The 27,455-nt window shown below is 42.9% G+C and overlaps 1 protein-coding gene and 1 long non-coding RNA gene across 23 annotated transcripts in view; one reads left to right on the top strand and one right to left on the bottom strand.

Moving 5' to 3' along the window:
• Window positions 1-27,455, bottom strand: part of IQCH (IQ motif containing H) — a 247,006-nt gene that overhangs the window by 15,938 nt on the left and 203,613 nt on the right. For 9 of the 22 annotated variants that reach the window (XM_031002514.3, XM_031002517.3, XM_031002520.3 and 6 more), the window contains 2 exons: window positions 20,180-20,350; window positions 9,639-9,761 (listed from right to left, as the gene is read on the bottom strand). The exons of 3 other annotated variants lie outside the window; for them this stretch is intronic. In XM_031002514.3, coding sequence (XP_030858374.3) covers window positions 9,639-9,761; window positions 20,180-20,350 — 294 coding nt within the window. The remainder of the gene's footprint in view (window positions 1-9,638; window positions 9,762-20,179; window positions 20,351-27,455) is intronic. 10 more of the 22 variants (XM_031002516.3, XM_055362690.2, XM_055362692.2 and 7 more) reach the window with 2 other exon arrangements.
• Window positions 1-27,455, top strand: part of LOC109023504 (uncharacterized) — a 114,938-nt gene that overhangs the window by 36,256 nt on the left and 51,227 nt on the right. The window lies entirely within an intron of this gene.

Genomic DNA, 27,455 nt, shown 5'->3' with positions numbered 1-27,455 from the left:
CTCCTTGTGGGGCACTAATTGCAGGAAAGTTAGATTGTTTCCTCCATGTTGCATGTATCTCTGAAGACTTTTTCTACATTTTCATCATTTTCTCCCTCTGTGTGTAAGCTGGAATTTTTTTCTACTGGCTTGTTTTCTAGTTCGCTAGTCATTTGTTCTGATAACCTATTAAATTCATATATTAAATTATTAATTTTGTCACACTAATTTTTGGTTCCAGAATTTCCATTTGGGTTAAAAAACTGATTCTAGGTCTTTGGTGACATGAATATATTACAAACATATATGTTTTCTTGAACATATTAGTCCTAGCTATTTTAAAGTCCCTGTCTTTAAACTCTATTCCTGCTGGAAATAGAATGCTTGGTTGGCAGAGACTTTTCTTTCAATACTTTAAAATTATGTTCCCATCGTCTTCTAGCTTTCATAGATTATGTTGAAGAGTGGCCGGGATCGGTGGAGTTATGAGTCCCTGTCTCATAACTCCAATATATGAATCACCTGTGGATCTTTTTCTATTTTTTTCCCCTTTGTTTTCAATGATGTGGTCCTTCTTTTAGTATACCTTATTTTTTTTATTGGATGATGGTCATTAAAGATGGAAAATTGTAGCAGCTCTAGATAATATCTTCCTTCAAAGAGGGTTAAATTTTTGTTTTTGGCAGACCAGTAGAGTACTGACAGCTCATCTTGATATATCAAGGGTTGATTTTATTTTATTTTATTAATTTTTTTTTTTGAGATGGAGTCTCACTCTGTCACCCAGGCTGGAGTGCAATGGCATGATCTCGGCTCACTGCAACCTCTGCCTGCTGAGTTCAAGCAATTCTCCTACCTCAGCCTCCCAAGTAGCTGGGACTACAGGTGCGCACCACCATCCCTAGCTATTTTTTTTTTTTTTTGTATTTTTAGTAGAGACAGGGTTTCACCATGCTAACCAGGCTGGTCTCAAACTCCTGACCTTGTGATTCACCTGCCTTGGCCTCCCAAAGTGCTGGGATTACAGGGATGAGCCACAGCACCCAGCCCCTGATTTTATTTTATTTTTGTATTTAAAAGTTTTTTTTTTTTTGAGACTGGGTCTCACTCTGTTGCCCAGGCTGGGATGCAGTGGCATGATCACAGCTCACTGTAGCCTCGACTTCCCAGGCCTAAGAGATTCTCCCACCTCAGCCTTCCAAGTAGTCAAGACTACAAGTGTGTGCCACCATGCCCTGCTAATTTTTGTATTTTTTGTGGAGACAGGGTTTTGCCATGTTGCCCAGGCTGGTCTCGAACTCCTGGGCTCAAGCAATCTACCTACCTCAGCCTCCCAATCCCATGCCTGGGATTACAGGCATAAACCACTATGCCTGGACTAAGGGTTGATTTTAGCTGTTGCTGGACCTGGTCTATTTAAAGGTTTTCCTTCATGCTTTGTGTTTAGTTTTTTCTCCTAGGGAAGTGTCCTTACTCCTAGAGTTTGGTCCTTTTGAAGTCTCCACTGGAAGCTTGAGGTGTTTATTAGGACCCTTTCAATTTAGCAGGACATGAACTCCTAACATTATGTGACTTTTGAAATATCTGCCAGATCTTTAGCCTCCCAGCTACTGTTATATTTTTCCTCTGGATTTCTTGGAGTCTTAAGCTGTTCATTCCACCAGGTATGAGTCAATTAGGGATTTAAACGGCATCCACACACAAATTTTTGGGGCTCACTTCCCTTTGATCACCCTTGTTCTAGGATTTTGGATCTCAAGTCTCAAACAGTTTGACAGTTTTGAACTCCAGGCTTTGTTGCCTCCCAGCACTTTGGGAGGCCGAGGCGGGCAGATCACGAGGTCAAGAGATCAAGGTCATGAGGTCAAGAAAAAAATCTGTTTAGATTTATTTCCTAACACATTTGTAAATGTCCTTTAAAACTTGGGGGAATATGACACTCACCTTAGATGCTTCTGTTCTTTCTTTCTTTATTTTTTTTAGAGATGGAGTCTTGCTTTCTCACCCAGGCTGGAGCGCAGTAGCGCGATCTTGGCTCACTGCAACCTCCAACTTCTGGGTTCAAATGATTCTTGTGCCTCAGCCACCAGAGTATCTGGGATTACAGGGATGGGCCATCACGCCCAGATAATTTTTGTATTTTTAGTAGAGATGGGGTTTCGCTATGTTGGTTAGGGTGGTCTCGAACTCCTGGCCTCAAGTGATCCACCCACCTCAACCTCCCAAAGTGTTGGGATTACAGGCGTGAGCCACCGTGCCTGGCCCTTCTGTTCTTTTAAGGACTGTTTTAGTTGCCCTTCAATGCCTTCAAGCAGTTGTTTTATATATATCTCAAACCAGCCTTTATAATCATTTTTAGTGACAGAGTTAGTTGGTTACAAGCTACATTGTCATGGTCAGAATGTCTAGGTTTGGCAGGACATTTATAACTTTCTAAGAAAGGTGACCAGGAGTGTTCTTAGCTCTTATCCAGAAGAAACAACAGAAATGAAAGGCTTACACAAAGCTGTTTTTTCTTATCCCATAAAACAATTCCGTATTTTATTTTATATGTGAGAGATGTAAGAGTCTACCCTTAGGCAGCTCACCAAAGTAAACCTCAATGTTAACAACATTTTCCCCAGGCAACTGCAGTCTACTTATGTACCCCAGAATCTCCCTTGACAATATGCTCATGTGTTACTCCCTGGCTATCAGATTCCCCATTACTGCCCTACTCAGGCCCGTTTTCCACGTAGCATCTTAGGTTATAAATCTTTTTGTTCGTGTTTATCCATCTTTCTCCCCGCTCGATGATATTTAAAATTTTACTTCTGTGTAAAATTCTTTTCAAGCTAGTTATTAGAAAGCACCATAATAAATAACTTTTTTGCTAGTAAACTTGCAAAGTGATTTAACATTTTAAGTCTCAGCTTCCTCATTTACAATATCAGAATGAAAATGTCTACCTTTCAAAGTTACTGCAAGAATGAAACAAAATGTGTGAAAATATTTAACAAGGTATAAAATGCTATCAAATAGAAATAACTATGGGTGATCCATGATATCTTCTAGATCAGGTCTGGCTCTCTTGATCTGAAAAGCCATGAACTATAAAGAAAAAAAACAAAATTATGTATTCAGTCCTCACTATTCAAAAACTGGTGGAACAGGACTGGGTAACTGCAATAAATACTTGCATTTGGAAAGAGAAACAATGAGAGAGAAACAGAAGACAGGGCTTTATAGTAATTCTGAAATCCCACAGGGCAGACATTTTCAGGGCCCCTATCCTCTGGGTGGGAAATGTTCCTTGATTAGTTCTGATCCCAATTGCTTCATGAGCTTAGACACTATTCTTTGTGGTCCTTGACTCTGCCTTCTGAGATTTTATTTCTTTTCCATAATTGTCCTTGGGCCACATCTGAAGTGGATATTAGAGATTATATTTTCCTCAGCAACTTTTTAAGAGATGGGATCTTGCCATGTTGCTCAGGCTGGTCTTGAACTCCTGGCCTCAAGTGAGCGGTCCTCCTGCCTCAACCTCTTGAGCAGCTAGGATTACAGGCACAAGCCATCCTTAGCAATTTTAAAACTTTCTCACCCACTTCCTGCCTGTAAATAGTTGAGGGCCCAAGGGTTGTTTTAAGTCTTAAGCAGCAACAGTCTCTTTTAATCCAGACTGAGATTTCTCTTGACATTGAGTTCTTTCAAGAACTTGGTTTCTAATCTGTTTGATTTCAGTCAGCTACAAGTAGCAATAGCTACAACATGGAGTTCTTTCCTAGATACTTCTTAAATTTTCTGTATTTCTTTGCTTTCTTGCTTCTATGCCTCTCTCTTAATTTCAGTTATCTTAAGCCTATGAGGCTTCAGTAGGAGAGCTATACCCTTTTTCTTTTTACCCTTTTGTTCTGTTCTCTTTTTCCTGAGAGAGTCTTTCTAAATGAAAATATGTACTTGATATGGTTTGGCTGTGTCCCCACCCAAATTTTATTTTTGATGTAGTTCTCATAATCCCCACGTGTCATGGGAGGAACGCAGTGGGAGGTAACTGAACCATGGGGGTGGTTACCCTTATACTGTTCTCATGATAGTGAGTGAGTTCTCACTCGATCTGATGATTTTATAAGGGGATGTTCCCCCTTTGCTCGGCACTTCTCTCTCCTGCCATTTTGTGAAGAAGAATGTGTTTGCTTCCCCTTCCGCCATGATTGTAAGTTTCCTGAGACCTCCCCAGCCATGCAGAACTGGGAGTCAATTAAACCTCTTTCTTTTATAAATTACCCAGTCTTAGGTATTTCTTCATAGCAGCATGAGAACAGACTAATACAGTACTGGATGCCATCATCTTTGTTGGATTCATACTCTGAGATACTTTAATTAAGAGGTTTTAATAGTAGGTTATAGTCATACATTTAATTTGACTCATATTGCAAGGCTGAGTTTTAATTGGCTTTGGTTGTGTAAATAAATGCCTCTTCAATTTTTAAAAGTCTCATTTTTGAGGTTTAAAATCAGTTCAGCTTTTCCCATTTTGCAAAGTGCCAAATTTCTGAGATCTCTCTATTCCCTTTCCTTTCTGCTTGCAAGATGTCTGATTCAGAAGCTCATATTTTTTGTATAATACCTTGCCAAATGCAGTCGGCAATACCTAATATACACCATTAACACTAAAATTTCCAACTGTTTCTCCTAGAGCTGTAGGTACATTAGGTATATTATTTGCCTTCCAAGTAATTGCAGGTATTAGTTTTGCCAAATATTTCACCACTTCATAATTTCACTTCATAATTTCATAAATTCACTTCATGAATTGTCATCCTTCTGCTTTCCGTTAATAGTTTCCCAGCCACTCATTGCCTGACTACCAAGCCAGTACCAAAATTTTAGGTTTCTGTTTTAGGAGCATCTTCTTTTGATACTAATTTCAGTATAACCTGATTAGGCTGGGTTATGTTGCAGTAATTCAACAAAATTACTGGTTGTTTCTAACAATGAAAGTTGCAGTTCTTGGTCCTGCTCCATTTCCCACGTGAGTTGGTATGGGTCTTTGATCACTGTGAGTACACGCAGGGACCCAGGCTGAAGGAGGCTCTGTCTCAATGTGTTTCCATGATTTCCAAGGCAGGAAAAAGGATATGGCAACTCAGGAAGTGGCTCCTACAGGCTTCTGCATAACAAGGACACGTATTACCTCTGCTTATATTTCACTGGCCAAAGCAAGTTATGTGGCCATGCCCAACTTCAGGAGGAGGGCTGAGGAAATACAGTTTTGTTATGTGCCTGGAAGGAGGAGAATCAGAATATTTGTGAGCAGCTCAGATGATTCCCACCATGGCAGTACCCTGGCCAGAGGAAATGATTGCTGGTGACTGTGGAGCTATTTAGGATGGTGGCACACTGCCTATGTATGTGTGACACTAGCCCTGCCCCACACTGGTGCAGGCAGTAAACATGACGCCTTTCTCCATATGGCTTTCATTACAACTTCATTTCATTAGGAAGTCAGTGGCATTAGAGAAATACCCGGAATGAGACCCACCAAGTTGCTTACAAACTCACAATGCTCCCTTCCCATATGTGTCAAGGAAAAATAAACTCATAGAGTGATCTCATTTCCCTTTTTTTCCCCTGGGACTTTGGACAAGAACATCATTTGAAAAGTCTGTGATCATAATGGGAAAACAGTGCTGAGAATAAGGACTTTTGAGGATTCTTCTTTTGGTAGCACTGACAATGATGTGTTATTAATGTTGCTTTCTTTTTCTGGAACGAGCACCCATGTTAAACTCAACCAAGAGTGGGAGCAGGTTACTCTGGAATTTGGGTAAATGATCTTGTTTTTAGACTCAGCATAACCCAAACAGGCAATAAAATTTTAGGGAAATTAATTGTTAAACTTTTTTTTCTCCTTTTTAATGTAGAGATAGTCATAGGGGCTATGAAAAGAAGTCTGTGTTTCTCCAGCTGAAGAATACATAAGAGGTACCTAGAGGGGATATATTGGAAATGGATTCCAGAATTCTTCTTGACTGGGTTGGTAATATTTTAGAAATAGAGACAGTTGGTGGGAAACAGTCCTTAGGGGGAAAAGGGCTTATATAGGGGACACCTTGTGTAAGACGAAGAATCATGCTTGACTTTGTAGACAATTACGGGTTCAAATGTCAGTTCCACAAAATTACTGGCTGTATGACCCTGGGAAAGTGCTTAAAATCTTTAAGCCTAAAGTCCTCACTGTAATATGGTAGAAATAACACCTTCTTATAGGACAGGCATGAAGAATAAATGAGATAATGAAGTAAAGTGCTCAGCTCAGAGGCCAGTACGCAGTAGGCACTCCATAAATGCTGGTTCACCACTTACCAACCTCCCATCCAAGAAAAGGCAATTAAGACAGCAAGTGAAGAGTCCTGACCAGGGATGGACACCAGGGTCTGAAAAGATGAAAACTCATCTCAGGAAAAATAAAGCAAGGATACTGCTGGAGAATTTTTGTGACTCAACTTCTTCCCTCTTTTCTTGTACTTCTGTTTATCTGCGCCTTTTCTTTTTTCATTTCTTTCTTTTTTTTTTTTTGAGACAGAGTCTTGCTCTGTCACCAGGCTGGAGTGCAGTGGCGCAATCTCGGCTCACTGCAACCTCTGCCTCCCGGGTTCAAGCCATTTCTCCTGCCTCAGCCTCCTGAATAGCTAGGATTACAGGCGCCTGCCAACACACCCAGCTAATTTTTGTATTTTTAGTACAGACGGGGTTTCACCATGTTGGCCAGGATGGTCTCGATCTCCTGACCTCGTGATCTGCCCGCCCTGGCCTCCCAAAGTGCTGGGATTACAGGCATGAGCCACCGTGCCCGGCCTATCTGTTCCTTTTCTTTCTGATTATCCCCTCCTCCTCTTTTAGTGGATTCTCTCAGTCTCTGGATTTTCTCCTCTCTCTTCTCTTCTGTTATCTTTTTCTTCTTTGCATTGTTTCATCATCTGTTGCCCCAATCTATATTTCTTCTTCTCTCTCATTTTATCTTTCATCTTTTTTTAAGTTGTGCATGGATGGCCTGGAGGTGAGTCTATGGAACTCTGCTGGAAGTGTCTTCGGTGCCCCTCTGTCTGCCTTTTCTTTTCTTTTTTTGAGACAGAGTCTCACTCTGTGGCCCAGGCTGGAGTGCAGTGGCACGATCTTGACTCACTGCAACCTCTGCCTCCTAGGTTCAAGCGATTCTTCTGCCTCAGCCTCCTGAGTAGCTGGGATTACAGGTGCATGCCACCACGCCCAGCTAATTTTTGTATTTTCAGTAGAGACGGAGTTTCACCATGTTGGCCAGGCTGGACTCGAACTCCTGACCTCAGGTGATCCACCCACTGTGGCCTCCCAAAGTGCTGGGATTACAGGCATGAGCCACCGCACCCGGCCTCTGTCTGCCTTTTCTGTAGCTGTCTTCAGTGAGCTCCCTGACCCTCAGTAGAACCCTCTCCTCTGCGCCATCCACCTGCTTCCCTCGGCCTTAGCCATCTGTTTCCCCTATAAAATCTGCTCTTGGAAATAGATCTGATCAACTCAGAGACAAAGGAGTAAATAACTTATAAAGTTTGGTGCTTTACTTACCCCAAGGGTACTTGAACTTCAGTCAAATACAAAGTCTTAAGCCCAAGAAATAAATCTCTAATAATAATTTCAGGCAATAGAAAGTAATGAAGCACTTTTGTGTGGGGGGAAGGGCAGGAGACTGTCCCTGCCAAATATGCCTTTTTACAGAGTTGTTCTACTTTGATATTTTAGAATAAAATAAAATAAATAGATTCAGATAAAGCTAGAGTTAGATTTAGCCACTTTCTGGTATGTGGAAGTGTTTTATCTAATCAGTTTGGGGTTAAAAACTATTTAATTCCAAAGGGATTGTGTGTAGCAGATGCAACAATTAATTTCAGGTAAATCAGTTCAATCTGGCTTCTTCATTCTCTCTTTATCAATTTTAATGTAATTTGCAAGGGGATCCAAGCTCCACTTTATGTGTCTGCAAACAGCACGAATTCATCTAACCAAAGAGTCTCATGTGCCCTGACAGTGCCTGGCAGCCTGCTGGGGATTGTCAAGTGTCAGCCAGACCATTCTATTCATTTGGCCTCGTGATGAAGGTCTGCATGCTTTTTAAGAACGTATAAAATTTGGGGCCGGGCGCGGTGGCTCACGCCTGTAATCCCAACACTTTGGGAAGCCGAGGCGGGCGGATCACGAGGTCGAGATCAAGACCATCCTGGCCAACATGGTGAAACCCTGTCTCTACTAAAAATACAAAAATTAGCCAGGCATGGTTGCACGTGCCCGTAATCGCAGCTACTCAGGAGGCTGAGGCAGGAGAATCACTTGAACCCAGGAAGCGGAGGTTGCAGTGAGCCAAGATTGCACCACTGCACTCCAGCCTGGTGACAGAATGAGACTCTGTCTCAAAAAAAAAAAGAAGAAAAAGAAAATAGAATGTATAAAATTTGATCCTTGAAAATTGTACTGGTCTCAAGTATAAAGAATATAAGTTAATAAATGTAGAACTGAATATCTACAAATCAAAACATCTGATCAACTAGTTACTACTCAATTCTTATGTCATTATATATACCTTATATTTAATATGGGAGATGAATATATTTTAAGATGTTTGAGGTGCTGTGAAGTGGGTCTTCCATAAGTAAGAGTGTACAGGGTTACTCAGGGTCTTAGAATGGCCCTGCGTGTGAGAGACTTGAAAATCTGAATCAAAGTAGAAATACATGAAACTATTTCTCTGGAGTAACATGAGTCTCTAGGCATAAAACAGAGGTTCTATTTTTGGCAGGAGACGTTGCATTGCACTTGCCTCTAGTCAGCTACATCAGGATAAAGCAGCTATGCAGGGGCCCCCGGTATCATTGGAAATAGACCAAAAGTAGAGAAAATGGTTTTTATCAGAACTCCCTTCAGAAATAAATTATCAAATATCAGTAGGAGGATGCTATGGACTGAATTGTGTCCTGACCTTCCAAGTGACTGTATTGGAGCTAGGGCCTCTAAGGAAGTGATTAAGGTTAAATGAGGCTGTAGGTGTGATGCTCTGATTGACGGAACTGGTACCTTGTAAAAGAGACAACAGAGATCTCTCTCTCCTTCCATATGTGAGGACACCGCAAGGAGGCAGCCATTTACAAGCCAGGAAGCAGGCCCTCACCAGGAACCAAATCTGCTAGTGCCTTGTCCTTGGACGTACCAACTGCCAGACAGTGAGAAAATACGCTTCTGTGGTTCAAGCCATTTAGCTTGTGCTATATTGTTATGGCAGCCCCAGCAGACTAAGACAGAAGCTATTCATTGATAAGCAGCTTTGGATGGGATCAGGAAGCTCAGGGCCTGCTTCAGGATCATGAGGTGGTCCCCAAAATACCTCCTAAGTCTGGAGAGCTTGCATGGCTTCTGCTTTAGCAAAGTGGGTGTGTAAGATTGGGGACGAAGTAGAACTTTCCAGGACTATGTGCTACTTTCTGTGGAGTTGCGTATCTGCTCTTCCCCAAGCAGCAATCGGCCTTCCTCTACAGACACGTCAAACCAGTATTTAAAGAATATCTATTTGAAGGGGCACCAAATTATTAGCTACCTAGATCACCCACAGGCATGTCTTTGGTCCACCCCTGGCCAACTGTAACCCTTCATACCTCAAGATCATAGCCAATGCCATGGGCCCTACAGATCTGGAGAAAAACATAGTGGAAAACCAGTGAGAGATTGCTGTGTCTTAGCTGGGTGGTCATCACTGCATGGCGACTGGTTGCCAGCGTCTGGAAAGGAGCACAACTGAATATTAAACAGATATTTAAATAAACTTGTAATTTTGGAATACTTGTAGATTAACAGGAAAATTGCAAAGATAATTCTGAGAGTTCCTATATCCCCCACACCCAGTTCTCCTATTGTTAACATCTTACATTGCTGTGGTACATTTGTCACAACTAAGGGAACAAATTGCTACATTACTTTTTATTTTTATTTTATTTTTTGAGACAGGGTCTCACTCTGTCACCCAGGCTGGAGTGCAGCAGCACAATCTGGGCTCACTGCAACCTCTGCCTCCTGGGCTTAAGTGATCCTCCTGCTTCAGCCTCCCAAGTAGCTGGGACTACAGGTGCATGCCACCACACCTGGTTAACTTTATTATTTTTTTGTAGAGACAGGGGTCTCACTATGTTGCCCAGGCTGGTCTTGAACTCCTAGCTCAAGCGATCTGCCAGCCTCGGCCTCCCAAAATGCTGGGATTACCGGCGTGAGCCACCACACCTGGCCCTACATTACTATTAACATAAATCCATACTTTATTTCTATTTCATTAGTTTTTCCCTAATTCCTTTTTTCTGTTTCAGGACCTCATCTGAGACACTGCACCATAACTAGCTGTCATATCTCCTTAGGCTTCTCTGGCCTGTGACGGCTTCACAGACTTTCCCTGTGGTTTGATGATCTTAACAGTTCCGAGGAGTAATGGGCAAGCATTTTGTGAAATCTCTCTCAATTTCAGTTTGTCTGATGTTTTTCTCCTGATTAGACTGTAGTAATGTGTTTTTGAGAGGAAGACCACGTGGGCAAACTGCCATTTTCCTCACTTCATATCAAGGGTAGATAGATGGTATCAGTGTGACTTATCACTGATGATGTTAACCGTTATCACCTGGCTACAGTGGCTTTTGAAGCTTGTGAAAAAACTTTACAGATTTCTCTGCTGTAAAGATATTTTCCCACTCTTCCCATACTTTAACCTTTGGCAGCAAGTCACTGGGCATGGACCACCTCCTTGAGGTGGCCAACATTTGAAATTTGATGCTGCTTTCTTTGGGGGAAACGGCTCTTCTTTATCTTGCTTGTCTATCAGTGAAAGCCATGCCAAAGAGATTGGTGATAGTAGGCCCAAAGTGCTGTCATTATGTATTTCCTGAAAACATTTAAAATTTAATATGTACCAGATAAAGAACTGGATCCTGGCAGTTTTATAGCATGTTCTTTTTGAGATGTGATATTTGCCTTAGTCAATCAGCTCTTTTTCTCTAGATAGCTGGAAATTTGGAGAACTGCATATAGGGCCATGGCCAACCTTAGGGCATAGAAGATAAAGGTGCCTGGCTTGGCTCTTGAACTGTGGTGACGCACAGGTGCTGGGCAACTAGGTACCCAGACTTATGCAGTGACCTGGAAAAGGAGTAGGCAAAGGAGGTGCTGCTGGTCTGGAACTGGCCGTAAGGAATCGTAGTGACCTGACATGCATTATAATCAGGCCTCTGGCTCGCCTCCTGTCTCTGAGATAACGCAAGGGAACTGGGGCTGACTGAGTGCTCTGCAGAGAATAGACCTCCTTTCCTCTCCTGCATCCCTCTCTCCCTCCCTCTCCACACACACACACACACACACACACACACACACACACACACAAACACACACACTCAGATTTCGTGGCACTTTTGGTGACATGCTCCCCTCACACGTGATGGGGGGAGCATGTTTTTCTTCAACATTTACATCAAGTCCTGTGTCCGAAGGTCACATCATCAGTGCCACCAGTTAAGGCTGCTCATCCTAAATGCAAGTGGAGTCCACATCTACAGACGAGTTAGGCCCCCACAGGCTAATACATCTTGAGTTGTTTACCCCACTTGTAGCGTCCCATTTGTAGCCATTGGGATTTTTCTAACAACAGAAAATTGATTTGATCCTCATATGCCTCACTACTGTACTCTGTCACCCTGACCTATCATGAGTTGTTCCCTTGGTCATCTGCCCTCCATGACTGGGAGTTTTCTGAGGGCAGGCGCTGTTTGGTTTCTGAATCTCCAGTTTGGGCATGATACCAGCACAGAACAGGCACTTGGTGTTTATTAAATAAAAGAGAATGAATAAATGAAATAGATTAGGTGGATAGCTCTTCCCTCTGACTTAAGAGACTCTTCAAAGTATGTAATTTAAGAAAGACACTGCCCATTGATAAATGCTTTGGGGCAAAAGCAGGTGATTATTACATGGCACAGGGGACAGTCATACCATCCTTAGAGAAGGACAACTCAGGGCAGTTGCTCCGGGCCTTGCCTGCTGGAGGACAGCATGGCTCTGGTGGACTAAGCAGGAATAATTGGTGGGGTAAAAAGAACTGGCTTGGAGAAGTTCTGGCCCAGCTAGCTAGTCTGTCTGGAAGGGCATGGCCACAAGGCCTGCTCGCCCTGCCATACTGGGCTGGCCATGCTCTCACCTTCACACTGAAAAGCCCAGAAGCATGGGCTTTTGCACATGGAAGTGAACTGTAAACACTCTCGAATTCCATTGTGGTTACTGAGCATGTAATTGCATGGTGATTGCCATGAATTCACAACATAATTCCAAGGTTATTTTTGTCTTCTAAACTTGTCTGATGCTGCCATAGTATATAAACAAGAAAAACCAAGACCAGGCCCCAGCCAGCAAGAGAGGTAGGCAGGCAGGCATGTGGTAGCACGATCTAGCAATACTATGTATCTTGGCTCCAAAGCACAGCAGAAGAGCTTACTGTCCAGTAGTACATGATTACTAGACAACATGTAAGGGCAGGCTACCCTGAGGTTTCTTCTTCACTACAGATGCAGAGTGCAACTCCCCTTCCTCCCAGGCTGGGGCTTGTGATGCATAAAGAATCTGAAGGAAGAGCCAGGATATTTGGTACATGTCTCCCAACCTTCTTTTCCATAACCATCACCATCCTAGTCCAGACCTTTATTGCCTGGAGAGTCAGAGGTGAGGATACAAGCAGAATTCTGCAGTGGAAAGGTTATATGGAGTGAGAAAGAAGTTCAAAACCTGACAAGGCCTCTTACTGTGTGTGTGATCTTGAACAGATCATTGAAATTCTCTGTCTTCTGATGATTAAATAAGCACCTACTGCAGTGCCTGGAACCTGATAAATGGTAGCTACTATTTTTGTTGTCATTCCTTTGAAAGGATTTTGGATCTACAATAAATGTAACTTCCCAGGCTGTTTTGTCCCCTACTCTTCCCCCATCTCCTGGGATTCTGAACAGTATCACCGGATTAATCATTTCCCCCAACACAGGTTGGTCTGTCATCCTCCTACTCAGAAATATTCAGGCCTTTTTGCCTTCACGGTGAAATCTAAACCCTGGTGTGGTGGGTAGACCTCCCCAAACTTGCTCAGTGCACCCTTCCAACTACTTCTCCTGCTTCCCACTTCCCCAATTCTGTGCTCCAGTCTGCCTGGTTCACTGCCTTTTCCTAGCAGACCACAGGTTTCTTTGGACTCTGTCCCATCTGCTAGGGGACGTCCTCCCCTCCTCGCCAGTTAGTGACTGTTCTAGTCTTTAAGGCAGGATAAAGTTCTGTGTTTTCAGTAAAGTGTTCCCTGTCCCTGCCAGTCCATGGTCATTTCCCCTGAGAACTCTGGCAGCAAGCTGAGGGTCTGTCACTCAAATGGCATTTATCCACGTGTATGTTATCTATTTTAATAGCAACATCTCTCTCTCTCTATGGCCTTTCTTTTCAGCTCCTCAAGGATAGGGACTTTGTCAAGTATCTTTGTCTCCTGATGCTTGGTGAAAGTCCTGGCACATATTAAGTGCTAAATAAATGCATTAGAATAATACTTACAAGATACAACTACTTTTTAGAAGACTTAGCCAACTGCACAGTTTCTACAGGAAGAAACTATCAATCACCTAGGATTGTCTTATGTCCAGCCTGATAGCACAAGTGAATAGCATAGGAGTATTGAGAGGAGGATTAGATGAGAATGTAAAGACTTTGGAATAGTGTCTGGCACACAGTAAGCTCTCAATAAATGTTAGCAGTTATTTTCACGTTATTAAACTAAATAGTTTCAGAGATAAGGTCAATTATTTCAAATTAAAACTGACCAACTAACCAATAAACCTTTTCATCAGAAGGTGACTTGAATCAGAAGACCTGGGCTTTGCTATGTACCACCTTTATGACTTGGGCAGCTCACTTAACCTTGCTTAGCCTCAGTTTCCTATTCTGTAAAATGTATATAATAATCCTTAACATCGATTTCTTGGGGTTATCATGGGGATCAAATAAGCTCATATATAGTTAAAGTATAAAGCATTATACAAATAGAAAACATCATATTAAAAGGTTGACTTGTAAAAACTAGTCTCTTCTGATGCTGTACAATTTATGTAGGTTGACAAGGATCAAAAAAGAAATAATGATTTGGAAATATCTATTGAAATTAAAAATTTTAATTTTTATGGTTATGTCCTTTGAGCCAAAATTCCACTTTATGGTATGTATTCTAAGATATACCTTAAATGTGCCAAATGATATATACACAAAGTTATTCACTGCAGCACTGTAATATGAAAAAACTGAAAACAACCCAAAAATCTACCGGTGGGGGAAGGGTACATAAATTATGGCACATCCATGCAATGAAATAACATGTTGCTGTAAAAAAGAAATGATATTGCTCAGGTGTCTGAATCTGAAAAAAAAGAAATGAGAACATTTTTAATGAAGTGTTAGAGAAAGCTCTCCAAAGAAAAAAGTGAGATTCAGAACAGTATGTATTATAGGCTACATTTTGGGTATAAAAGGGGGAAAAGGATCACCTCTATGTGTATTTACTTGTATATGTAAAAAGATGCTCTGAAAGGATATATAGACACAGAATGGTGGTTACCTTTGTAGGATGAGGTGGGAACTGATCAATGGAAAGGAGATTTGTCCATGTGTGACTGTTTCCACCTTTTGCCTTTTGAACCATGTGAATATATTATGTATTTCAAAGAATTAAATGAGAACCCCATTAAACTTGATTTTGAAGACAAGAGTTGAAGATGTATATTTCATGCATATTTTTAGTGTGTGAACTGTTTATTTTTTAAAAAACATAGTCAAGCTTTTCTAGATGGTTCATAGTATAAGTGACATGCTCTTTTCCATGCTCTGTGTTATTTGCTTGGAAATCTGTGCTATGTATAGGAAACCATGTCCAGTTACATGTTCTTTTTAAAATCTAAGACTCCAGCCAGGCGCAGTGGCTCACGCCTGTAATCCCAGCACTTTGGGAGGCTGAGGGGGGCGGATCATGAGGTCAGGAGATCAAGACCACCCTGGCCAACACGGTGAAACCCCGTCTCTACTAAAAATACAAAAAAATTAGCCGGGCATGGTCGCGGTTGCCTGTAGTCCCAGCTACTCGGGAGGCTGAGGCAGGAGTATGAACCTGGGCGTGAACCTGGGAGGCGGAGCTTGCAGTGAGCCAAGATCGTGCCACTGCACTCCAGCCTGGGCGACAGAGCGAGACTCCGTCTCAAAACAAACAAACAAACAAAAAAACCCTAAGACTCCTCTATGAACATCCGGTCCATTTAGTGCTTCTGTGTGAGACTCAGAAGCTGAGGCTGAGCTCAGAGCAGACGAGAAGCCAATGGATAATGGCAATATTCCTGGAGACAACCTCGTCACACAGGGAAATACATCCTCTTTTCAAAGAAGAGCTTTCTCTATGGCCTCAACAAGGGACTTCTTTAGGGATGAGCACAAACTCCACTCTGGGGCTGGATCACTGATTCTCAGCTGATGCAAGGCAGGTTGGAATGTGTCACAGTTAAACACAGGCCGAGGTTAAATCTTGGCTTCCCTACTTGCTTGCCTACTGACCTTTAACAAATTGCTTAACATCTCTTAAACTTGTCTTCCTATCTAAAAATGGGCATAATAACAGCACCTGCCTAATATATTGGACTGCAAAAAGATTCATGGAAAGCACTTAGTAAAGTACTCGGGGTGGAGTAAAGGCTCTGTGTCCTTTGGTAAACTGGAGGGCTTTGCTACTCACCCTTATATCCTCTGTGCTTAGTAGAGTGCCTGGCACAAAATAGGCATTGGGTAAGTATCTGCAGAATTTACTTCTAGTTGATTCTTGCTGAAAGTAGTAACTGATGGCTAAGGTAAAGGCTGATGAGAACTTAGGATATGACCTGTCACAATATTACTCCTTTCTAAAAGATCCGGCAAGAAAAAGACCTTTTAAGCGAAGGCTGTAGTATAGAGGGATGGGCCCTTCCTGTGTCCCCGTACAGGAGATGTCCCTTCCTTCAGCCATCCGCAACACACGAGGCTGCCTGGGCCAGGCTTGGTGCAGAGTCCCTTTCTGTAGGCCCCGTAAGATCAAATCCCCCAAGTGACCCTGGGGATCATGTAGCCCTCCTTTATTTTAGAAATGAGTAAACTGAGGCCAGAAGAGAAGATCAGAACTCATGATCCCTAACTCCCAGACCAGTACTCTTCACTCCAAATGTCCACTGGCCACATTTGGAATAGGTGGGAATTTCAGAGGTTAGCCTTTTCTAGTAAAACAGGAGAAAAAAAAAAAGACAAAATATTCTTGGTAGAAGTCTAGTCTTATTAAACTACCTTTCTAAATCACAATTTAACAAGAATGCTTCAAGCTAAATAAAGGAAGCTCAAAATACTCCTTTTCACTGGAGAATATAATTTTGCTTCAGCCACAATTTAAATTGATTTAGTTCTGAGCACCAGCACTTGAAGTGTGGAACATATTCTATTTTCGCCATGATACTTGTTTTGACAGTGATGCATTTCAGTTGACATAGTTGAAATCCTTATGTAATAAATCTCTGCCTGAAAATTAATCATGTTTATAATATTCTGAGAATTAATAACACCCATTGCTCAAATCATTAACTTAAAAAAGGAGCTTCCAAAATCTGTTCTCGGCAGTAAGGGACCACAAATAAATGAATGTTTGATAAAATAATCCAAGTAGCAGTTTAACAAGCGTAAACTTGAATGTGGCTGCAATAACACAGAACTATTGTTTAAGGGTTGGCAGAGGCTGATGAGGTTCTTATTTCAGTTACGAAGCAGGCATCCACATGCATAATGAACTGCTCTCTGAATTATTAATGTGTTGCTTATTTAGCCTCATCTGTCTAGAAGATAATGTATCCTAACTCTAATGAGTGATTGCTTTTGTACATAATTACAGTAGCAGCAGTAGCAGGGAAATGTGTGCCTTCAAAGAAGGAGTTCTAAAAATAAAGTCATCACATAAACTCTGTTGTTGTTGCATTCTATCAAAATCAAACCCGAAGCATTTGAGAATTTATAATAAATTACAGGCGACAGAATCATTATTAACATCATAATTTAACACAAAAGGTTTTACTTAATCATTCATTACAGATCATGTGCTGCTAAAATGTGTATAAATGACTTGGGTTGTGTTAAGATGTTTGCAAAGATGTTCCCTTTTGGACACTCACCAAGCATGGTATGGAGGGTCCAGAAAGAGCGAGGAAGAGTGAAAAACTGACAGAAAGGGGTAATGATTGATGCCGGTTTGGACAGAACATTAATTGAAAGTTAAAACACTGTTAGGCGATTCCTTTTCATTTCTAAAACACGCACGTCTGGGATTTATCAGGCCTTGTTTACACCTTCAAGTGGTTCTTTGTGGAGGTCAGTGAATCAGAAACCCATTCACCTGGTCTAAATGGGGCTGAGTGACAGTTCTCCCACCTGTTTCTGAGATGAGACAACAGCTCTTCTGAGAGCCCAGGAAGGTGTTTGCTTTCCTTCTATATAGCATATTATTAAAGAAAAGGGCCCACACTGGCAGCATTTTATAGGCATTAGTTTTGAATGCGCTCTCATTATCATTGTGGTTTCATCTGTGCATTTTCTTCTCCTTCAGTCTTCAAAGGGGGCTGTCAACTGCCTGATCATAAACTTGATGGCATCATAGTCTGTTCACACTTGTTCAGGAAGCTTCGATTTGCTTGTGAGTTGTACCGCGTGTGCATGTGCACATGCTTCTTTAAAAAAAATCGCTGATCATATGTGTACACATGCACAGGAGGGTGTGTGCACAACCCAAGCATAGTGGCACAAGGGTGGGAACATCTGTTTATATCTTTCTAAAATGAAAAGCACTTTCAATTTATTCCTACACCAGAAAACCTGCATAGCTTTTCTCTAGTGATTTAAGAGGTATTGGCCTTATTGAAGATCATAATGCCTCCCTTTTGTGTGCATGCACTTCCTAAAAATGTTTAAGACTTGATCACAGGAGAATGTTGCCTATAGCTAGGAATGAAACCTATAGGCAACATGGGGAAAATGGAAGAGTGCTTCTCACTCAAAGCACAACTTCTGCTGATAGCCTTCTGAAGCAACATACTTAAAAGCTGCAATTGTCTTTGGAGGTCTTGTGCTGAATACCACTCTGCTTCCAGCTTTATTTTTATTTTTATTTTTTGAGACAGAGTCTCACTCTGTCAACTAGGCTGGAGTGCAATGGCACGATCATGACTCACTGCAGCCTCGACCTCCAGGGCTCAAGTGATCCTCCTGCCTCAGCCTTCCCAGTAGCTAGGATTATAGGCATGCACCACCATGCCCGGCTAATTTTTGTATTTTTGTAGAGACAGGGTTTTGCCATGTTGCCTAGGCTGGTCTAGAACTCCTAGGCTCAAATGATCTGCCCGCCTCGGCCTCCCAAAGTGCTGGGATTACAGGCATGAGCCACCACACCTGACCCCCAGCTTCTTGCAGAAATGGCATAGACTTAGGTTCACTGGCCAGAAGGGCTCAAGTGTCACTGCTGTTTCTCCCTCTAGCACTGAACATAGGGTCTCTCAGGTCTCTTTGGTGAGGATGGAGGCCACAGGTGGAGATGGACCTGAAAGCCTCTTAGCAAGGTCCTGGGTCATAATTAAAAGAGGTCTGTTTCTCCTCTCCAGCTCAACTCTGCTTCTCTTCTTACTAAGGAAAGAGATCAAGGGGATTCTTGTGAGCAAGGTTCTTCCTGGTACCTGATTGGACAACTGGATGAAGAAGAGGGAAAGGAAAAGGCTGCCTGAGCCCCACAAGACATCAGGTGCCCTCCTAATGGTGACTGCAGAGATCCTGGGAAGAGTCAAAGGTTATTCAAATCCAGACTGGACCCAAAGGGGTTCACAGAGAGGCAGGAGACCGCTTGGAAAAGGTATCTCTGGGACACTCATGTTGGGTCCCATTAATCACTAGAGTTCCTCTTTTATCTGTTTGATATATTTGGATTTCAAGTAGAGCTTCATTTGCAAAAAAAGTATGAAGCCCACTGTTGTAAGGAAAGGCCAAAGAAACCCTCTGGCAGCTGTGAGAGCACCGTGGCCAGAGAGTCCCCAATACACTCTTGCACAAAGGGCATCTGGTCCCCTTGGCCTTTGTTCTCTCTCTCCATGACCAACCTAGCCTGTTCAATCAAGCGCCCACTGTCCCCATGGGGCTATGCCCTTTGTTACTCAGGGTGCTGAGGTTGGTAACCCGCAGCCAGCCCCAGGACTCTGGCCCCAGCCCCCTCACCGATGGAGCTAGCAATAAGAAGGGAGGCGGCAGCTGTGGGAAGAGGTGGAACATGATGGGGCTCCTTAACCAAGCTGGGAAGTGGGATTTTCCTGAAGATCACAGGAGTCCATTCAAAATCACACACAGGGGAACAACATGCTCAGACTGGCTTTTCACCTTGCCACCTTGGCTGCCGTGTCTGTTTAGGCTGAGGGCACAGGCAGGGACAGGGAATCTTAGGAGGAATACAGGTGTGAGATGGCGGAAGCCGACACCAAGACACTATCTTTGTGGAGAGAGAGGAGGGGTCAGGTTAGTGGCATTTTGGCAGCTAGACTCAACACGCCCTGCTTGCTGACTGGATGTGGGGCTAGGGGTTATCTTATCAGCCTCTGGCCTGATCCACTAACAGGAAGTACAGGAGGAAGAAAGACAAATGTGATGCAGTTTTGGATAGCTTGACCCTGAGGATTCGAAGCAGAGATGTTCTATAGAATTTTGGACCCATGAATCTGAAGCTCACAAAAGAGAGTGGGGCTAGAACAATATGGGTTTTGTGTGAAACAGCTTGTAGTTGAGGCAATGGGTGTAGGTGTACCTGCCTAGAAAAAGGGGAGGAGAGCCCCATGCTCTTTCGCATTTCCACAGATGGCAGCTTCATTCGGGAATGGCTTCTCCCTTTCCTCTGACCAACACATTCGCATTTCCAGACCCTGCTCAGACAGGTCCAGTGACTTGCCTTAGGCTCTTTCTTCTTCCTGTACTCAAAGATCCTGGCTCCTAGACAGAGCTCAGGCAGTGGCAGTGGGTGTTGCTGAACACCGGGAACCTTCAGGAAGCACCTCTTGCTTACCGGCATTGACAGCACACTCATGCGTTTGGTTTTCTTCCTTTCCTTTGGAACAAAGCGGGGCACTTCCAGGGTGCTCAAACTGCAATCCAGATGGCCGTTTGTCAGGTATAAGGTGAGTTGAGTCAGGGCCAGCTGGTCACTATATGCGAGGTTAAGGCCCGTTGCCCACACCTGATTAAAACAGGAGCCGTAGAAGTGAGGGTGAAATCAGCAAACAGCAGCGAAGGCCCCACCTCTGCCTAACCAGACCAAACTACATCAGACTAAGTGAAACCAGTGACCATGTGTCTTAATGGAGTAGATGTTTTTCCTTCTGTTTCTACGTTGTTCAACTGAGAGATGGAGTCTGATTCTAATCAGAAGATTCAAGGTTCTTGTGGGAAGTTACAGAAATACTTGGCCAAGACAATCTGACAGAGATGCCGAGTCTTGCAAAGCTCATGTTGACTTTGATTTTTCTGCCCATGGCCTGTAGGTCAGTGCAGGTGGTCAGTGCCAGGTTTTCTACTGAGAAAATGAGACTGAAGCTTTGGAGGGTAGGGAACTACAGTAGAGCAGAAAGAGGGGAAAAGAGTGATGAATATGAGAAAGGGCAGTTTGCCCTGATTTTGGAAAAAGCAGTGACAGCCCCTCTGGGAGCCTCAGTATGATATTTAAGGGAAACTAATGGTTGGCCTCTAAGTCTTAGGTCTACCCCCATTTTCTCATGAGAGTGAAGGGTAATCTCATTTTACCAATCCTACAATGTCACAGTATTCTCAATTGTCAATTGGTAATAACACCTTATCCTAGCTGTATCACAGTGTTATTAGAAGAATATTATGATGCAATAAAAATAAAAATAAAAATGCTTTAAAAAATAGACATTGGTTATGTTAATGTCAACTGCTAGGTAACTGAGTAATGTCCATTAATTCGTTTGACAAATATTTACTGAGCATCTACTATGTGCTAAACTGGCAATGATAAAAGTAGGTCATGTGTTACTTCTTCCCTCTCCTGTGGCAGATCAACCTTAATTGCCCTTGTCATCCCCCATCCCCACACTGAATCCAGAAGCACCCCTGGCATCCTCCTTAGTTCAATGTTCAAGGCATATCATTGTCCTAGTCACTGGAGAGTCAAAGGTAAATAGGCATAGGCCCTGCCATCAAGAAGGTGAAGACAGGCTGGGCACGGTGGCTCATACCTGTAATCCCAGCACTTTGGGAGGCTGAGGTGGGAGGATCACCTGAGACCAGCCTGGCCAAGATGGCGAAATGTCATCTCTACTAAAAATACAAAAGTTAGCTGGGCAAGGTGGCGTGTGCCTGTAATCTCAGATACTTGGGAGGCTGAGGCACGAGAATCGCTTGAACCCAGGAGGCAGAGGTTTCAGCGAGCCGAGATCACACCACTACAGTCCAGCCTGGGTGGCAGAGTGAGACTCTGTCTCAAAAAAAAAATAAAATAAAATAAAAAAGAAGGTGAAGACAGATACATACATATCCAATTAAACAATAGAATTTTATATGTGATAAAATAATGGGGTGGAACAAAGTACTATTGAAGCAGAAAGAAAGGACAGACTGGGTTTGTCTAATGAAATCAGGGCTGCATCATGAAGGTCACCTTTGAGCTTTAAACAAGCAACAAAAACACAACTGGTCCCGTGTATCAAGTACCTGCAGTTTTTATGAAGCTGGGTGAAACATAAATATCTCGGATCTCTGTGGCAGCCTAAAAAATAACAACCCCATGTCACAGATGAAGAAACTGAGGTTCAGGGAGGTACCCAAATCCACTGAGTTAGGAAGCGGTGGTGTTGGGATCTGAATCCAATTCTACCTGGCTCCAAGTCTACCTTCTTCCCATTCCCTGATCCTGGCCCAGCCAATCCTTATCTTATGTAACAGTTCTCCAGTGAAATTAAAAACTAAAGTTGCAGAGGATCAGAACATGTTTGTGTTTAATATAAGACATGCCATGAAAATGTCTTGTGGAGAAAACATGAAGTATTTCTGGAGTATGCTGTAATTAGCATAATGCATTTTCACTGTAGGAAGTTGGAAACTAACACATTTTCATGAAGACTTGATTAAACAGTTTTTCCTCTTAGAAGGCCTGTATTTACCCCGCTCACCAACTCTGTGTGTTAAAATACATAATACATCTGCCCTAGAGTGGACTCCTCTCAAACAAATCTAGCAGTGAGTGACTTGAGTAAGCATTGAATGTAAATGGTGTCATTATAAGGATATTAAGAGGTCAAGCTGTCAAGGCCCCTTGCTAAACTAAAGCTAATTTCAGGAGTCATATTCGCACAGTAATGCCCTTTTATAATAGCAAATAAATCACATTGCAACAATTGTTAAAAACTAACTGCCAAGTATCTGTTGCAGTTGTAAATATCCTATTTGTCAACTTAAATATTTCCTGCTGTATGGCATGAAATGTAAATCAGATGGGGACAGCTACTTTCCCTTAATATGAGAAAGTGAGCTTGCTATTCTAGCAGGTCAGGCTTTTTTTTTTCAGAGTTTCTATTTTGAGGTTTTAGTGTCCTTGATCAAAGGGAAACATACATAACAAACATTATTAATATTTATGTTAATAATATTAATGCTTTGGTAATAAGGATTTTAGTAGGAAGGCAGCACAGTGTAGGGGAAAGAGTGAGAACCACGGAGTCAGAGAGCTTAAATCTGGACCTCACAGTGGGAACTGCAATGGGTTGGTTAAGCTCTCTCAATCTCAGTATCCTTAAGTGTAAAAGGAGCAAAATCTCAGTATCCTTAAGTGTAAAAGGAGCAAACGATAATACTGACAGGGTTTTAGAAACAAAATAAATGCACGTGAAATTGCCTTATAATTTTTTTTTTTTTTTTTTTTTGAGATGGAGTCTCACTCTTGTCGCCCAGGCTGGAGTGCAGTGGTGTGAACTTGGCTCACTGCAACCTCTGCCTCCCGAGTTCAAGCAATTCTCTGCCTCAGCCTCCGGAGTAGCTAGGATTATAGGTGCCTGCCACCACGCCCAGCTAATTTTTTTGTATTTTTAGTAGAGACGGGGGTTTCACCGTCTTGGCCAGGCTGGTCTTGAACTCCTGACCTTGTGATCCGCCCTCGGCCTCCCAAAGTGCTGAAATTACAGGCATGAGCCACCGCACCCAACCTTTACTGAACTTTATAATTTATAAGGTAGGCCGGGCGCAGTGGCTCATACCTGTAACTTCAGCACTTTGGGAGGCCAAGGCAGGAAGCTACTTGACGCCAGGAGTTCAAGACGATCCTGGGCAACATAACGAGACCCCCAACTCTATTTAATAAAAATAGGGAAATAAACAAATAAAGTTCATTACAGATGCTTTTTATGATGACTAAACATTTCCTTTCAGAGCAGATTCTTAGAAGGCACATTGTCCGTTGTCTATGTTAGCTATTAGGTCACCCATTTAACAACTGTTTTCCCCATATGTAATTGTTCTATTCAACCTCACAACTCAATCCAGTAGGCAGGTAGGTTTGTGCAAGGTTGGTATTACTCTGTCTCCATTTTACGGATGAAGATACTGAGATAAAAAAGCAGCCTCATAGTTTGCCTAAGATCATATAGTACAGACCAGAACTCTGTTCTAGAGCTGAAATGCTTTTGCTTCCTCTGGCTGCCCTAACCCCTTGGTTCTCAAAGGAAACAGGAGGACAAATTTTCTTCAGCCTTTTCCTCAACAGCAGGCTTGCCTGATTTGCTCAGATAATTGTTCTGTTCTCCATCTGGTCTTTCCATTGAAGACACCGCCTGAGGCATGCTTGTTTTGTGCACAGGGGTTCCTATCTCCCCCTCTAGACTGTCAGCCCTTTAGGGGATGCTGCCAAGTCTTTGTCTTCCTGCAGCACCTAGTGTCTGGGGCAGGGCACGCAGCAGGGTGCATTTGCAATTCCAGTGTTTCACTGTGAACTCCTCTTCCGTAACTTTTAGGAAATGAGATCCAGGTGGGTCACTTGAGGCTGGTTTCAGATTCAAATGCAGCAAATATTCACGGAGCACCTCCTCCGTGCCAGGCCCATGTGTTCTCACACCTCTCATTTAATCCTATTCTTGTATTTTTAGTAGGGACGGGGTTTCAACATGTTGGCCAGACTGGTCTCCAACTCCTGACCTCAAGTGATCCACCCACCTCAACCTCCCAAAGTGCTGGGATTACAGGCATGAACACTGAGCCCAGCCCATTTAATCCTATTCTTGATTTGGGACTCTGATGGTAACTTTAGAATCTAATCTCTCAGCACTAGGTACTCTTGTCCCACTTTAGGTGAGCAATGATGGGGGCCTGAACAAAGTACTATGAGTGGGCATGGGAGACTTGGATGAATTTAAAATGTTTATGTGGTGGCTTTGACATGACTTGCTTATGATGACTTATAATAACTGGCTTGACAGGTTAATTGATTAGATGCGAGGGTGGGGGAAAAATATCACTGAAGGTTAGGGCTGGAAAGACCCTTAAAAATCACCTAATACAGTCAGTTTATAAATGGAGCGACTGTGGTGTGAAAAGTGAAGTGGTTGCCCTAGGTTGCAGAACCAGGTGTCAAAGGTGAGTAATGAGAACATAAGGTGTCTCAGCTGTCAGTCAGAAATCACTTGTTGCCAGTTGTTTGACTGATTAAAGGTCACTTTGTTAAAAATGGTTAGAATGCTAGAGAGATTTATATTAAGGTCTTAAGAGCACAAGGAATACAAAAAATAATCATCTCAGTATTACTTATATTACTGAAACACTTGCTGTCCAACATTTTGGCAGTGGCTAAAAAGGCTATGACATATCCAAGTGATGGGATAGTCTGATATAATTAGAGACAGTGGTTGTGAGTAACTTTTGATGATTTAGGAAGATGCACAAAACAGCAAGAGGAGGATAGAAAGTTACATAAGCAACATGACTTCAGCTTTGCAAAACTAATATATGTAGAAAAGACTAGATGAGAATATAACAAAATGTTACCAGCCAGTGTTAACATTAGCAGAATCAAGATAACTGCAACTGTATATAGACTTCCATGGATATTCTAGATCTGCACTATCAAATATGGTAGCCACTAGCCTCATGTGGCTATTGAGCACTTGAAATGGTACAAATGCACACCAGATTTTGAGGATGAGGATGTAAAAAAGAATGCAAAGTATCTCATTAATAAGAAAGTATTAATAATAAGATAATAATAAAACCACTGCTGCCTTGACTTCCTGGGCTCAAGCGATCCTCCTGCCTCAGCCTCCTGAGTAGCTAGGACTAATAGGTTTGCACCACCAAACCCTGCTAATTTTTTTTTCTTTCCTTTTTTGTAGAGACAAGATCTTGTACCCCAGGCTGGTCTCAAACTCCTGGGTTCAAATGATACTCTCGCCTCGGCCTCCCAAAGTGTTGGGATTGCAGACCTGAGCTACTGTGCCTGGCTGAGTTCTATTTCTATTGGATTGGTTGTAAAGAAGTGCATTGTAGCCTGCAAAGGAGCAGGGCCAGTGGGGTGGAGAGGGCAGAAGTGCTACAGAGGCCCCTGCTCTCCACTGCCCTGACTGCTACTGTGCTGGATGCCGTGTGAACCACAGCTGCATCTGGAGGCCTTGGGCAGGTGAGAGCCAGTAGACAGGGCAGGAGTCAGGCAAAGGTCAGCTTGCCCAGATTGTTCTGGTCCAAGGATCTGGACCGCAAGCTTTGAGATGACAATGTAGCAACATGCTTCTGTGTGGGGAGGGGTGGGAGAGAAGCCTCGTCTTGAGCCCTTTTTGCCTGAGGTGTTCTCGGCAGATGGAGGCTGCCTGCTCACCCCTGCTGCTTCTGCCTCTTTCTGGTGACAGGCGGGATGAATGGGTGGCAGAGCACGCAGATGTGGGCAGATGTGCTCAGGCCCTACATTCTGTGCAAATAAAGTTCTCAGCAAAGGGTTTAGTGTTGCCTCTTGCCACCCTTCTCCTATGGGCATCAGGGCACGTATGGGACTCAGAGACTAATTTATAGATCAAATAACACTCACTGAAGAATCAGGATTTCAGAGCTTTATGAATCCAAAGATGCTCTGCAGACTTATCTCTAAGTTTTCTTATCGTCTTCTTCCTCTTTTTCTTTTTGTAAGAAGAACCAGAGATTTCAGACAGGATAAATGACCCACTAAAGGCCCCAGCTTTTGGTATCAGGGTCTGAGACAAATATCTGTGACCCAAAAGAAGTTGCCTCTCCGGGCCACACTTTCCTTAACTAATCACTCACTGGGGATAGTAGTCTGGGTGAATCCTCCCTCTGTTGCCTCCAGATGTATCTATGAGGCTAACAGGGAATTGTGTATATTTATCATATTGCCGAAAATTTTTAAAAAGACAGGCCCTCCAAATAAGCCAACTCTGAGACATGCAGCACTGAGAATTCACCCACGCCAGAAATGGCATCTGGCCTTCAGGGTGAACTGTGTGTGATACACGGCCCATCATGCTCAGTAGCTGGTTGGCCAAAGGGATGTATGAGTCACCTCTCTGCCCATGTTCACAGCATTCACAGCCCCAGTTCGACAGAAAATCCAGCATTGGACCACTTGATTTTTTCTAGAGTAAGACCAAGTGCTCGGTCACCTGCCCAGCTCCTCTGGTTGGTAGAGAATACAGCCACGGGTAGGCCATGGTTCCCTCTGTTTTACTGGTTTGGCTAAGTACAGAGCCAAGGGCTTATTTCCTTTTTACAGCTGTGGAGGCTGGGAATGCACTGGAGAGTGTTGAGTGGAGGAGTGATGTGAGCTAACTAATGTGACTCTAATTGCATTGACAAGAGGCCCTGAGGGGGCAAGGATGGAAACAGGGAGTCCAGTTAGGAAGACTTGCAGTAATTGAGGTGAGAGATGATGGTGGCTGGACCACACTGGTAACTGGAAGGTGGGAGAAGTGGTTGTATTATAGATATTTTTCAAAAGTAGAACTAAAAGGACTTATTGATGGATTGGATGTGCAGTATGAGAAAAAGGAGCCAAAGGTGTCTCCAAAACTTCCACCCTGAAGAAAATGGAAGAATAGCATTACCATTTCCCACTGGGGCAGAATGCCAGAGAAATACCTTGGAGGGTAAAATCAAGATTTCAGATCAGTTGAGTTTGAGATGCCTTTGTTACAGCATGTTATAGAGGGTGGGTTGAAATCTCAGGCACTTTTTCTCCTTTTGCAGCTGTAAAATCAGGAGGATGTGCACGGCTAGGCTCTAGGAATAAAACAGAATCAGTTCCTGGGAGGGAAGCAGCTTTTTCTCTGCTCTCACTT

This window comes from Gorilla gorilla, chromosome 16, assembly GCF_029281585.2.
Source record: "Gorilla gorilla gorilla isolate KB3781 chromosome 16, NHGRI_mGorGor1-v2.1_pri, whole genome shotgun sequence".
NCBI classification, from domain to species: Eukaryota; Metazoa; Chordata; class Mammalia; order Primates; family Hominidae; genus Gorilla; species Gorilla gorilla.
The sequence above is the reverse complement of the archived record's forward strand: the minus strand, read 5'-3'. Positions and strand labels throughout refer to the sequence as shown.